The sequence below is a fragment of the Myotis lucifugus genome, unplaced genomic scaffold (assembly GCF_000147115.1).
Source record: "Myotis lucifugus unplaced genomic scaffold, Myoluc2.0 scaffold_104, whole genome shotgun sequence".
In the NCBI taxonomy this organism is placed as follows: domain Eukaryota; kingdom Metazoa; phylum Chordata; class Mammalia; order Chiroptera; family Vespertilionidae; genus Myotis; species Myotis lucifugus.
In genome coordinates this window covers 3,340,852-3,356,537 of record NW_005871152.1, presented here as the reverse complement: position 1 = coordinate 3,356,537, position 15,686 = coordinate 3,340,852, and the positions used below count along the sequence as shown (strand labels likewise).

The 15,686-nt window shown below is 45.8% G+C and overlaps 1 protein-coding gene across 1 annotated transcript in view; it reads right to left on the bottom strand.

Annotated features, from left to right (window-relative positions):
* The window catches only part of AMOTL1 (angiomotin like 1), a 90,448-nt gene that overhangs the window by 61,886 nt on the left and 12,876 nt on the right, over positions 1-15,686 (bottom strand). The window contains exon 2 of the mRNA XM_023757292.1: positions 5,972-6,121. Coding sequence (XP_023613060.1) covers positions 5,972-6,121 — 150 coding nt within the window. The remainder of the gene's footprint in view (positions 1-5,971; positions 6,122-15,686) is intronic.

The following is a 15,686-nucleotide window of genomic DNA, read 5'->3' as shown; positions in this document are numbered from 1 at the left end:
AGTTAGGGTTTTTCAAAATGCTGACACGCTGAGCTCAAAAGGTTCGCCATCACTGTCCTAGGCCTTGCTCATCCTTCACCCCTGCCCTTTCCTTTAATCTCCCCAATGGCCCCCTCTCTTCTTCATATAAACATGCCACATCTTTTCCATCTTAAAAAAATACAAGCAAAAAACCAAAACCAAACAAAAAGAAACCCCCTTTTCATGGCCTTACCTGCATGTACCTCTAACACCCTGCCTCTCTCCTTCCCTTTTCCCTTAATTGTCCTCAGTAAGCAAAGGACGCTTGCTGTCTCCACTTTCCAAATGCTCCAGGCATGGCCCTCCCTCCTGCTCTGACTACTAACCAAGCCCAGTGAGAACTTTCCAGCTCTCATATGACACAACCAACCCTTCTGCAGCATCTGGCATAGTGATCGCTCACTTCCTGAAATGCTCTCTTAACTGGGCACCCAGGTCCTGGCTCCGGCCCCGCTGCCCACTCCTTCCCAGCCTACCTTTTCTCCACCTGCCCCTCAATTCTGGTGTTTCCCACAGCTCTGCCCTCAGTGCTCTTCCACCCTCACTCAACAGAATCTCGGGGTCATCACATCCACTGCTCATCTTCAACGACTGACCCATGACCCACATACCTACAGCTGCCAGCCAATGGTCCGTGAGTCCTTCAACCTCAGCATGTCCTCCTCACCCGAGAGGCCTATCCACCAACCAACCCCCACATCCCCACCTTGTCTAATTTTTGACAAACCAGAAACCTGAGAGTTTTCTAAAATTCCTTCCTCTCCCTTACCGCCAACACCTGATCAGTGACTGCTTGTCAATTCTACCCCCAAAATATCCCTCCCAATTCTCTTTATTCCCATGCCAATCTCCAGGTTGATTATTAATAACCACAATACAACCACAGAACCATTTTATAGTGCATATGATATGCCACTGCACTAAATTCTCTCCGTATACTCACTTGTTCCATATGAGGCAGATATTAATTCCCCCAACCTTACAGATAAGGCGAGAGGTTTTGGAAAGGTAAATCAGAGGTCACAGAGGTAGGAAGAGCCAGGATCTGATTCACTGCACAACAAGATCTGTGTTCATTCCACACTTATAAGCCCTGGCGTCTCATCCCCAGACCATTCATTCCAAAAGCCTGCTCATCTATTTCTCCGACACTGGGCTCATTCCCATTTCCAAACCCACCCCTCAGGCGGCAACCTGTCTCCCACGCTACCTGGAAGATTGCTCAACTGGAAAACCTAATCACATCAATGCTCTTCGCAAAATTCCTCAGTAACTAGTTAAGGATGAAACTGACATTCTATCACACGGTGTAGCGCAAGCATGTCAAACTCGAGGCCCACGGGCCACATGTAGCCCGCAACGAGTATTTTTGTGATCCAGCCAATAATTATCTACACAGGAATATAAGTAAACGTTTTAATAAAAACTTCATAACTTAATTTTTACAATATCCTGTTAGACATAACTAGAGGCCCAGTGCACGGTGGGGTTCCTTGGCCTGGCCAGCGATCAGGGCCAATCAGGGCCATCTCACCCAGTCCCAATCAGGCCAAAAGGGGCTGGCCGGCCGGGGAGGGATCGTGGGAGGGCTCTAGGGCGTGTCCGGCCCTTCTCACCCAGTCCCAATCGGCTGGACCCCAGCAGCAAGCTACCCTACTGGTCAGAGGGTCTGCCTCCTGGTGATCAGTAAGCATCATAATGACTGGTGGAAAAGTAGAATGAATGGTCAAATGAACGGTCGGACACTTAGCATATTACGATTTTATTATACAGAATTATTAATAACGAACTAGAACGTTCACTAATGACTGATTACTAATAATCATGTTGCATTCATTTCCCTTACGTGCCTTACACTACCAAATGGTGTAGGCGCACCATTTCTCTCCACTAATACTAGCAGCAAATATTTTAGCAGCAGATTGCCACATCACTAGTCTTGAACTGACTTGTTTGGTGTGCACAACAGGAAATATTTCGCTTTAGGAGAACAAGAAAAAATAAGTTTATTTGCGTTACGCTTATTAATTTGTGCAGTTATTCAGCGTCTGGTAAGTTCATGTTCAATAACATATTAATTTTTTTAAAAAATATATTTTATTGATTTTTTACAGAGAGGAAGGGAGAGGGATAGAGAGTCAGAAACATCGATGAGAGAGAAACATCGATCAGCCGCCTCCTGCACATCTCCCACTGGGGATGTGCCTGCAACCCAGGTACATGCCCTTGACCGGAATCGAACCTGGGACCTTTCAGTCCGCAGGCCGACGCTCTATCCACTGAGCCAAACCGGTTTCGGCTAATTTTTATTAACATGTTCTATTATTTTATGTTAACGATTACTCGTTTATTTCAGCCCTTTGTATTCAGCATGTCTCTATCGAAATAAACCTACATTTCTATGAAAACTGAAGCTTTTTTTTTTTGCGGCCCATGTAAACTTAATCCTTGTTTATTTGGCCCGTGTTAGCCTTTGAGTTTGACATGCTTGGTGCAGTGGGTGCTGCCTGACCTTCCAACAACATTTCAGGCCACCACCACCCCACCCTCATTGGCAACCCCTTGGAGTTTAAGCTCTCATTACACCTAAGAACATATAGATCCCAGACATGCTGGCTCTCTCTGGCCTCAGCCTTTGCTCACATTCGTCCCTCTGCCTAGGAAGATGCATGTCACCATGTCCTCCTGGGGATTCCTCGCCATGCTGCATGCGATAGCTCCAGAGCTGCCTTCTGAGCAAGTCCTTTCCTGCTGCAGCCCAGCAGGCTCGAGCCCTCCTCCAATGTCTACTCCATTGGCACAGATCTCGGTAGATCAGTGATCACCGGAGATGGCAATTATTATCTACACAGACCCTAAACTCCTGAAAGGTGAGGGTCATGCCTTCTTATTTGGGTCTCCCTAGCACACAACCCAGTGAGGGGGATCAAACATTTAACCAGTAAAAGGATACGTACACAAGCTCCATGAAATATAAAATTTAGCCCTGGAGCATCGTCCCATTCACCAAAAGGTTGTGGGCTTGATTCTTAATCAGGGCACATACCTAGGCTGTGGGTTCGATCCCTGGTCAGGGTGTGTACAGAAGACAACCAATCGATATTTCACTCTCTATTTCTCTCTCCCTCTCCATTCCTCTCTCTCTAGAAATCAATGAAAGCATATCTTTGGGTGAAGATTAAATACACACACACACAGGGTGTCAAAAAAATGTATACACACTTTAACAGCTTATAGCTTAATTCTAAAAATGAAATGTATTTTAATAAACACTGTCTTTAAAATTATTCAAAGTGTGGGAAACCCTATATAAGTTACCCCATTTCACAACAGTACTAGCACGTAGCATATTGAAGATAACATGTAGCATGGTAGTAAAATTTGTACCACTTACTACGGGCATGACCCTGAGAAAATCACTTACTCTCTCCTACCTCGACAGCCTCACCTGTAAATTGAGGAAGATGCAGTAGATCATCGCTAAGCAGCCTTCAGTTCTACAATGCCAAGCAACGATGGCTGTGTTTCTATATATACATAGAACACGTCATTTCCCCCAAAGCCTTCTCTCTTTCCCAAGGTTGCCTTTTTTTAAACCTATAAATGGCATCCTCATATGAGTCATCCTGACAGAAATTTCAGATTTACTTCTGACCTTCTGTCTCCTTTGCACCCTCTATTTAATCAACCGCCAAACTAGGTTTTCTTAGTCCACAGTGAAATGAGCAAAAAAATAAAAGTGGAGTAATATGCTTATCTATAATAATAAAAGCGTAATATGCTAATTAGACAGGACGTCCTTCCAGATGAAGCCGGGGTTGCAAGGGAAGCCCGGGTCCCGGGTGCCAGAGGGAAGCTGGTGCTGGCAGCCAGGGGAAGGAAGGTCTACTCTTGCACGAATTTCGTGCATTGGGCCTCTAGTATATATATAAATACTAGTATACACATACTTCCACATTTACATGAGTATGCACATAGACACCTTCCATTAGGTTTACTGTCTTCTTTTGGCAAGGACTATATACCACTTATTCTCTTTGGTATTACAATATGAGAAAAGGTGACAGTAGATGACATCTTTAGTGTCTCAGCAATAGCAAAGACTGTGACTCTGACTTCCATGCCCTAGGCCAGTGGTCCGCAAACTGCAGCTCCCGAGCCACATGTGGCTCTTTGGCCCCTGGAGTGTGGCTCTTCCACAAAATACCGACTTCTGCGCATGGGCCACGAAGTTACAATCGCACTGTACAGGCGCGCCTGCACATGGTATTTTGTGGAAGAGCCACACTCAAGGGGCCAAAGAGCCGCAGGTGGCTTGAGAGCTGCAGTTTGTCGACCACTGCCCTAGGCCATTCCCAGGTCTGATTGTCCTGACCAGTGGCTTAGATGTCCTGAATAGTCTCTGAATATCTCTAGCCTCTGGCCTCTTCTCTTTTCAATCCACACTGTATGTATTACCTGTCTTCCTCTACTAGACCCAAACACCAGAGGGTGAAGAGTTTATCTGCTACGTTCACACGCTGCATCGCCAGTGCCTAGAACACTGCTCTGACCTCAGAAGGCCTTCGGGAAATAATGGCCGAGTAAGGTACAGAGCTCTACAGATGGTTCCTGAAGCTCAACGCTGACCATACCACTCTCCCCGTCTCCCCAGAACCTCACCTGAGACCTCAGGCAAATTACTTGGCTTCTCTGAACCTCTCTCCCCTGTAAAATGGGCAGACTTCCTATCTGCCTCAGAGGATTGCATGCGTGGAGTACATTCAAACTTATTCCTTACCTTCAGATAACTGCATCTGAAATATAAATCCAAAGTTCAACAGCAACACATTTTAAACAGTAAAAACAGATCATGGAAGGTCCATGCAAGGTGAACTGCCAAATAATCGTAGTAAGTGATGAACGACCCATGGAAAGAGTGATCAGTGTGGGTTGAACTGGGCCTCACTCACTAAACAAAGACGGACTGAAACCTGCTACGTCAGGCTTCCTGACAGATGCGGGGGCAGGAGAGTCAAAAAGGACGCCCTTACCCTCAGGATAACTGATCTGAAAGGCTTACCGGAATAAGCAGATTCAAATAAAAATCATTTTTTATTTTATTAAAATAAAAATGTATATCCAGAGGAAAATGATTTTTTTTTTGGATGAATAATAAAAGGAATGGGGTCTCATCAAGCATGAAAACGATTACATTCTCTTTTCACAAGCACATTCGGACCCTGAGATTCTTCCTAAAGTGGTTTTAAAAATTCCCTTATATGCCCTAAGCTGGTTTGGCTCAGTGGATAGAGCGCGTGCCTGCAGACTGAAGGGTCCCTGGTTCGATTCCGGTCAAGGGCACATGCCTGGGTTGCAGGTTCGATCCCCAGTGGGGGGCATGCAGAAGGGAGCCAATCAATGATTCTCTCTTATCATTGATGTTTCTATCTCTCCCTCTCCCTTCCTCTCTGAAATCAATTAAAAAATATATTTAAAAATAAAAAATTCCCTCATAGTTTTACCTCAAAAATAGGCAGGAAATTTTTACAAAGGAGACAGTTTCCTCCCACAATAAAGATTTATTTAAAAAAGAGTTGTAAAAAAAATAAAATAAAAAAATAAAATGAAGTAGAAAGAAGGAAAAAAATAAAAAAGGAAAGATTCTAGAAAGGAGTACCAAAATGTATTTAGGAATTAGAGAAAAATTAGGGAATAAATGGTATAATTCTGAGGTTCCTACATACCTAGGAACTCTCTCTGCTGAATCACAAGTTATAGTAAGATAGTCTATTAACACCGTAGCACAAACATTACAAATAAGGCACCTGCCAATAAAGAGACAACCAATAATCCCACATGCTGATTTTTTAAAATGAGCACAGAGAAAAAAAAGTATGCAAAAGCGCTAAACATGAGACACATCAGATCTTTTTGTGTTTCCAACACCAGTGCCAGTGAAAGAACTTACCAACTTTCTCCCTGATGGTACTGCCGGCCTCCACCGTCAAAGCCGGCGCTTCATGCCTCCCCGAGTAGAGCGGGAAGTCCGGGAAAAAGTAGCTGGGGTCTTCTAGAATCTGGGCGGGACTGCTGGGACTGTAACCAGCAGGAGGGGGACCTGCGGGGGCGAAAAAAAAACCCAAGTGTCCATTAGCGCCAAGTCCTCCTCTCCCTCCCCCCTGTGTGACTCACAAGAGCCCGGGAGGCATCCTCCCACATTTCAACGTGCAGTGGGAGTTCTGTCTTTTTGATTCATAAAATTCCAGAGTTACTATTCAGAATTATCACTCAGCCGGCCACCCACCAAATGACCCACAAAGTCAAAATAACAATCTTCAAGACACGTGGAGCGGAGGCTCGGACACTTTCACACAGCGGCAGCCCTGCCAACAAGAACCAAGTCCCCTGTGACCCTGGACAAGTCGCTAAGTTCCCAACAGGCAAGGAGGGGCACAGGACAGGGCGAGGGAGAGGCCAGAAAAGGAACTCCAGGATGGGGAGAGCTGCTGGCTCTGGAATTTAAAGGACAGAGAGGGGTGGTCTTTTCGCCACGTGTTAGCAGGAGTGCGTCCCAGCCCGGGACAGAGCACTCACCCTACTCTAGGGTTTCTGGGGCCCCCTGTGGCTGGTGGGTTCTGGCCCTCGGCCAAGCACTGGCCTTTCGCTCCAGTGTATCTGCTTCACACACAAAGCGGCGTGTGCTTCCTGCTCCAATTAAACGTGACACTGTGTTCAATCCCACAGTCACTGGACACAATACCTCTACCACGACACTGTACCACACAGACAACGTCATGGGAAGACTCAGCAGCAGGGGCCCCCAGTCCTCTCTAGCACTGATTTCCCTGTGTGGGCACCCAGTTTATGGCTCTTTTTGGCAAAGGAACTTGGTTTATTACTCTGGGGGAAAGAGTCATGCTATTTTTTTTAAAGTTAAAGTCCTTGCCTAAAAGATAGTTCTAGCATAAGGAAAATGTTTCTCAGTAGTCACTTCAAACTAGTAATTTGAAATGTATCGCTAGGTTTGCTATCTACCCCTTTCCCACAAGGCCGAGGCTAGTAGTAAATAACATTATTCTGAGGCCCCAGATGGGAACTTAGTCATCGTCTTTCTGAGTTTCCTTACCTCATGACATACTTGTAGGTGTGCTCACATGCGTCATAAGCATGTTTGGACTGCAGAGAAAACAGTTTTACAAGTAGAATATTTATCCTATAAAGCTAAAAATAAATAATGTTGTTGTGACTTTCACCGTAAAAATGAAAATAAAGCAAGTATGAATGAGGAGTATACGAAGACGAGCCTAAAATTACAGTTCCAATGCGGGTGGCGGCTACCTGTCAGCGTTCTCCTTTTGGCCAACCTGCAAGGGCTGCCCCTGGAAAGAAACCCACCCTCTGGGCCTCATCCTCTCCATCTATAAATCTAAAAGCCTAGGGCTAAAATTAGGAATCGTGATGGCCCAGATCCAAAGGCAGATCCTGACCTGGATTCCACTTCAGGCCGGTGGAAAATGTTGGTGGAAAATTGCAGATGGGCAAGGTGCAATCGTGGATATACGTTAGAATGACCCGGAATTTTTAAAATTCTCGTACCCAGGCCTCACCCAGATCTGTTCAGTCAGATCTCCGGGGACAGGGCCCACGCACTCGTATTTTATAAAGCTCCTCAAATGACTCCAAATGTGCAGCCCAAGTGAGAAGCCCTCTGTCAGCGGAGAGCAGCACACGCGGGCAAAAAAGCAAGACATAAAAGCACATTTCTGCACCTGAATCCCACTCCCCACCAAATCAGAGTCAGAGAGGTGATGAGAACCCACGCACTTCAAGAAAAGAGTGTGTGATTTTTTTTTTTTTTTTACAGTAGATCAGAGTCAGGAATGGACTAAGAATTCTAAGTGGTAACGGAGAGCAAATTGCTAATAAAATTGAGGCCTAACTAAGGATATATGTGTATGTGCATGTAATATATAAAAAGAAGTAATATGCAAATGAGGTCAGGACTCCGTAAGGGTCACAACCAGCTCAGGAGGTGAGGCCGGGTGCGGCCCCGAGCCTGAGAGATCAACACAGAGGGGCGCCTGCTCTGAGCCTCTGCAGCCAGACTGCAGCTTAGGCCTGCTCCCTGTCAGTAGGACATCCCCTGAGGGCTCCCGGACTGTGAGAGGGGGCAGGCTGGGCTGAGGGACCCCCACCCCCCAGTGCACGAATTTCGTGCACCGGGCCTCTAGTATGTATATAAAGGAGGGGGGGGGGAGAGAGGGAGAGGGAGAGAGAGAGAAAAAGAGAGTGAGAAAATATACACTTTCAATATGGATTCCAGTTAAGAACTGTGCTATAAGCCATCCCCAGTCACTAAAATGTACCTTGATTATCCACACGTGGAAGCAAGAGACAGGGGATTCCATGGAAATCTTAGGATACCAGTCCCACCCTGTAAGCATGGCTCGGGCCCAGGGACTAAGTAATGGTCCCGTTCTTTTTGTTGTTGTGTTGTTGTTTTTAGAGAGAGGAAGGGAAGGAGAGAGCAGAGAGAGAGAAACAGAGAGAGGAACATTGATGTGAGAGAGAAACATCAATCGGTTGGTTGCTTTCCATACATGCCCTGAGCAGGGATTGAACCTGCAACCCAGGTATGTGCCCTGACTGGGAATCAAACTGGCAACCTTTTGGTGCACAGGGCGATGCTCAACCAACTGAGCCACTCTGGCTGGGCAATGGTCCAGCTTTTAAAGGAATCTGCGCCACTCAAGGACTCTGTTGGCTCAACAGTGTGTAATCCATTCATGTGTTGCCTCTGGGAGCTTCACAAAGACTATTTCCATGTAAGGTCCTCTGTACTTAGGAACCTGCAGTCGCCTGTTTCTTTCAAACCAGCACCTTGTCTAAGGATGACCACTCACACAGCTTGTCTGCATGGGGAGAGTGACAAAAGCAATGGGCAGCAAGCTAAGGTGAGCGTACAGGAGTCAGCGCTCTAGGGACTCTCCCTCGGGGGAGGGGCTGTGCAGCTCCCAGGGCCCAGCCCCACAGGAAAGCTGGAGATCTGTCTGTACCACACTTGACAAAGGGGGGAATTTGGAAATTCCAGTTGGAGGGTTCAACATTTCGGCCCTATATTGACTATGACCCATGTCACCACGAATGGTTCCCTTTCTTTACAAAATCTACATGTCATTTGTCAGCAAGAAGAATCTTTGCTTCTCCGTCTGAGCGTGACTGCTTTTGGCTTGCTCTTAAAGCACCAAGACCTTCCTTCCCATTGTGGTCTTAAGCTGTTACTTCCTTTGTATGTGTCTTGAGGCCTTTACGTGATGTGACCCTGAACAAGACTTTTTTTTCCTTACTCAACAGTAGCAATAACAAAGGGCCTCAGTGTTGGAGGACAAAATGAATTAAGGCAAAATGAAGTCGTTTTCTGGGGAGTCAGGGGCACGACGTGAGCCCTGGTGACCTGCTCAACAGCCTCACCTCCACCATGACTAGTTACGACCCTCAGATCAGACCCTGAATCTGTAACCAGGGCAACATAACAGGTTCTCCTTTAGGTGTAAACACTGCAGGACACTCAAACTGACACCCCACTATCACCCAACCCTCACGCAGCTGGGAATCACCCGGCCTTACACGCCACTTGCTTGCACATAACCACCCTGGCCTCAGCCTCAAGTTCCAATCTTTGGTTTCCAAGGCTGTCTATAACCAGACCCCTCCTGTAGATGCCGTCAGTCTCACTGGTCCCCTCAGCATCCCGTGAATGTGTCACCCTCGTTCTCCAAATCCCAGCTAGCAAAGCCATCCGCTAGCTTCAGTCCCCTCCACAGCTACTGTAAAGCTCTCTCCAGTCCACTGACCCCCTCAGTTTGCCTCCACACCTTCTCCTACACTGTCCGACCTTCCCTCAGCTGCGACAGCGATGATGATCGGAAGCACACAACTCTGCACTTACACGTCAATTGCTCTCAGAGAGTGGATTTGGAGGGATCTTTGACCTTGTCTGTAAACGAAGTAGGTGACCATCCCGGAGGACAGTGCCATGTTCTCCATCAGCAAGTAGTAAGAGGGCACACACCATATACACTGCTCGCAGAGAGTAGCACGCACATGAGTGGTGCCCATCTTCAAGCGTTCCCAGGGCCGTACCCCCAGCCTGTGCTAAATGACTGCTGCAGAACACGAGGCGGTTGGTGGGTAAGTGCTGAATGGGGTGGTGTGCCTCCGATCATAATGCTGACTCCCATTCTAAGAACACAGCCAACATGACAACACAATCTGTCTCGAACCACAGCAACTCATGTCTATTGCCTTTGCACAAACTCTAGAGAAACTCTGGCAGCTCTCCCCAGGTTTCCTCCATCTGGGGGGCCTTCCTCCCCTACGAGTCGAGGAAACGCTTGCTTGGCACACACTAAATGCTGAAACACGTCCTCGGAAGCTCTACTCTGGTGCCTCTTCCTCCAGGAAGTCATCTACCTTTCCTCCCCTAACATGCACTCATCTGTGCTGCCATCTCATTCCAGGCATATCTATGCCACAAAATAATACACTGCCTATGTCTTTAGGTTTTTTTCCTTGACCATTCAGTTGATTCACAGTGAGGACCCAGTCTTATTCATCTTTGTATTTCGGGTTTCTAGCAGAAATAAGATCATCATAAGTGCTCAATACATATTTATGGATTCAATGAATCATCTACAGAGGTTCACAGTACCTAGCAGTTTCAAGCACTATATGGACACTCGATAAATATTTATTAATGGAATTAAGATACATTTTAAATAACCAGTTATGAACATATTGTTAATGCTACAGAGCTTAAATTGAAGGTGAGTTTGTCTTTTTCAAACTTCTCAGGAGACCAAGGCTGGAAAAAGCTACTGGGAAGAAAAAAAAAAGCCATCTCGTGCTGAAACGGATTAATGACAGTGCACTGTGATCCAATTCCCGCAGGGGCTTTGTACATGATGCTACAGTAACCGCACAGGGATTGTGCAGCCTGATCACAAGCTTCCATTTACAGAAAGGTGCTGCTTCGGCCACTCCACCTGGGCCACCCTGTCCTGAGCCAGGCCCTCAGTGCCGGACCCTCTGCCGCCCGTGGCTCCTGCGTCCTTCCCAGGTCTGCGAGCAGGAGCAGAGCCTGGAGACCTCAGAGGGCATGCGCTCCCTCACCATAAAAAGAGGAGCCACCCCAGGCCCACCAATCACACAGAGTCAAAGGGAGTAAACAATGAGAGTATCTATAATAATAAAAGTGTAATATGCTAATTAGACCAGATGGCCAGACAGCAGAACGACCATCCGGACGACCTTCCGGACGAAGCTGGGGCTGCGAGGGCAGAGCCCCTTGCACGAATTTCGTGCACCGGGTCTCTAGTCCATAATAAAAGGATTTTTATCTACAAAGAGGTAACAATTTTTCAAATTTAGAGCTTAACATAAAATCCAAAGGTTATTTAAGTATCTTGACTCAAACTGCACACAATATCAAAATTCATATTTCATGTTGATATATTTGGTTCTTAAATTATCTAAAACTAGAAGTATCTAGACTCTGGAGATTCTTTTCCTCAGATAAGTTTTTTTAAGCCACTTTACTGAGGTCTGACTGGCATGTAAAAAGCTGTACAGATTTAATGTGTCCCACTCGATGAGTCTGGGGATGAAAGTATTAACCCGTGAGCCCATCACCACCATTAAGACCACAGACATAACCATCACCTCCCACCCTGTTTATTATTTGTGTTTGTGTAAGAACACTTAACATAACATCTACCTTCTTAGCAAATGTTAAGTAATACAATAATAAAGTATTGTTAGCTACAGGCACTGTGCTGCACAGGAGATCTCTAGGACTCAGTCAAGCCGATAAGTTTTAACAAATAAGCCCTATATTTATTAAATAACTGAGATTCAAATAACCTTTCAACATATTTGTTTATACCTATCCCAGGACCAAAAAGGAACTCTTTGGGGTGGCCGTGGCACACATGATTCTTATTAGTGTGTAAGCTCCATTGCTTAAACATGTTTCTGTCACTGTATGTAAACAGCAAGTACTTCATATTTTTTTGAACAAAGGAAAACAAACAGGATGCAAAGCCCTCAGAAAAACCCAAGATGTAAAATGACAACATGAATGCACAATGAGGCCCCTCTGAGCTCTGCCTCTCACCCACCCTAAGGAGGGAGAGGAGAGGTCAGACGCTCTGGCTGCCCCTGACTCCTCCAGCTTCCTGGGTCCCATTAGCGCCTGTTGTCACAGCTAAGTGACAGTGCCATGTCCATCAGGGAGCACTTTCACAGGGACTGGGACTCTCAAGAGACAAGTACATTTCTTCCCATCACACGCACCCAACTCATAAGTCAACATCAGCTCCCAAATGAACTACGTAATTTAAAGCAACCGATATTCCCAAGACACCAAACATCCATTTAGCAATAAGAGTATAACCAATATTAGCGGGAGCTACCATTTATTGAGTGCAGGGATGATGTAAAGCTATCATTAGCGATCACCACCCTGTTCCCATTTCGTGGAGATGGGGACCAGGCTCACGTCGGTCAGGTGATGCCCAGGGCCACAGCACTAGGCACAGCACCACCCCTCCAACAAGAAGGTCTTTTCACTAAGCCTTCCAAAGGCCCTCAAGAATCCTTCACTTAATCCTAAATCGTCTTTCCCCGACTCATTTCTTACATTAAAATCAGGAGTTTCAATGACATGCTTGCATTTACAGAAAGGTGCTGTTTCGGCCCACTCCACCTGAGCAACCCAGCATTGCCTGCCACCAGCAGGGCAAACGTCAGCAAGAGGGAAAAAGGCACGAATGTCTTAATATTATTACGAAGACAGTTTTTAGGTCTCAGAAACCTTCAGGGTTCTACAGACCGCTCTTTGAGAAACACTGCTCCATGTGACCTAGCCTCTTCTAGGGGGAAGGGACCAAAACATAACAAAACTGAAGATGAAAATGGCTGCAAACCAGTTAGAACTGAGTCACCTCCCTGCCCAGGCAAAGGAAGATGGTGAAACCTGAAGAAGGCGCCCAGAGGCCCTCTGCTGCACAGCACAGCTTGAACACGGCTTGTCAGGTGAATGGACCCACTGATTAAAGAAAATGTATCGAAGAGAGAGAGAGCGCAGCCCCTCCAGAAAACACCTGCACATGAATGCATCTCCTGGCCCTTGAGGAATTTTTATAAAAAGGAATACAAACCTGCAGTGATATTTCACTGGCAAAACGTCTCCACGAGATTACTTTGAGGAGGCGGAGAGAGAGGAAGCTAATAACTTGCCCAGCAGGAAGTCAGGCAATCCTTGGACAAAGGCAAGGATGTCGAGGCATGATGACTCGAGAGGAAAGAGAATGATGCTGTCAAGCCCAAAGACTGGAGGATTAGAAGGATTGAAAGAATAAAACAAACAGAAGAGAAAATATCTGCTACATGGAAAAAGAGGCTATGTGTGCCTTTTGATTTGGTAAGTCTGTTTCTGAAGCAGTGCAAGAATCCAGGGTGGACCATTTATGAGCTTTGTGAACTTAAGCAAATGAGTTAACTTCTTGGTGCCCATTACCTGCTCAGTAAATGGGGGTAATAATAGGACCTACTATGCCTGGCTGTTATGGAGATTAAATGAGACAACAGAATGGGCTAAAACAGTGTCCCTGCACATAGTAAGTGCTCAGTAAATTCTAGCTTCTTTTTTTGAGAATGGGGAAATGGAACGGGAATCACTGCTATAAAATTCACTTCCCAAAGAGGATCAAATCAGCGAGCTTTTAAAAAATAGACCGCACTTTGAGAAACACTGCTCTAGTGACCTAGATGCCCAGATGCTCAAGCAGATCAGAGATGGAGGCTTTTAGAGTTTTTTTTAGGTCAGACCGTTCATCTGACTGACAAACTAGACTAAAATTACATTTTCAATTTTCCAAGAATTTGAAAGGAGAAAAGTCTTAAATACACAATTTCTCTGAAAATAAGCGTAGTGTTGTGGTCCTACTGGAATAACAAAATAAAATAAAAACAAAATAAAAGAATACATAGTGTTATCCCAAGGCTCTTCAAAACTCCTAACTTGTCTGGCCACCTTGGCGTTCAGGTTTAGGGTTAGGTGGGTCTGGAGAAGGTATCGAACCTGAAAACCTTCAGCTGCCAGGAGGCTCCACCTTCAAAGAGGACAACAGGGTGGTTACGGGGAGTGTAACTGTACCAACTGTACCCAGCACGACAAATAAGAAAAACCTCTCCTTTCCTTGGCACCTTTGTTCCGTAACTTTCACTCCACCTGTGGTGTAACAGGATGAAGGCCAAGGTGTGAACTCTGAATCTCTTCTCTGCACCAACTGTGGTGAATCTATCCCTTTCACTGACAATGGAGAAGAAACTGACCTTTTAGAAAACCCAGTCCTTCAGGATCATAACATATGTGGCAATTTAAAGACTATTTCATCCTCCAGTGAGTCTTTTTTTCCCCTTTAAATTGCTTTTATTGACTTTTAGAGAGAGCTAGATAGAAAAACATCAATCAGCTGCCTCCTGCATGTCCCCCTACTGGGGATCAAGCCCTCAACCCGGGCATGTGCTCTGACCGGGAATCGAACCGGTGACCTGTTGGTTCATGGGTTGATGCTCAACCACTGAGCCACACTGGCTGGGCCCCCAGTGAGTCTTATAATGGCCTGGCCAATACGATGAAAAAGAAAAGAAATAAAACAGGTAGCCTCACTTCAAGATATAGAGCATCATCAGTTGACTGGAAGACCCATTACAACATTTCTCTAGTATCCAGTGCAACAGGCAACTGAGTAATTCTCTGGGGGGAAAAGTATGAATCAATGTGACCAGAACATAATGTAACATTTCTGGAGATTCTGAATCTCAGGCCCAAATCAGCACAAAAATCACCAACGCGAGCATCAGTTTCACTGCTGTATGGATGAGCTTTAAGTTTGTTTGCTTTTTAATGGAGATCTATAGCGGCTAAACAAAATGACTAGCCTGATGCTCTGAGGAGGCAAAGACCACGGAAAGTCCACCTTCCGCGGACCCAGCCTTCTAGTCATCCCAGACATGTGGAGAAAGAAGCCTCCAGAGGACCCAATCCCCAACCATCCAGTCCACCCCAGCCTCCTTCCCACCGACGCCCCTGCTATAGGGAGAGAAACAAGCCACCTCTCCCGTTCCATGCGTGACACCCAGACCCACAGATTCTGTAAGATAATAAAACGGTTGGTTGAAGCTACTCGGATTTGAGGCCATTTGTTACACAGCAAACGGAACTGGAGCAATGATGATAGGGAACGCATAACTCTTTCCAAGTGTCAGATATTGTTCTACATGTTTTAACTCACGTAATACATGTAATCCTCATAATGACCTTTTGAGGTAGGCATTACTGTTATCTCTATTTAACATGCGAGGAGACTACTTGACAGACAAGTTAAGTAATCTGTCCAAGAATATAAAACCAGTGAGGCCCTGGCCAGGTAGCTCAGGTGGTTAGAGCATTATCCCCATACACTAAGGTTGCAGCTTCGATCCCAGGTCAGGGTGCATACAAAAAGCAACCAATGAATATAGAAATACGTGGAACAATAAATCCATGTCTCTCTATCTCTCATCAATAAATAAAAATTAAAAATAAAATAAAGCCAGTGAGTGGCACAGTGGAAAGT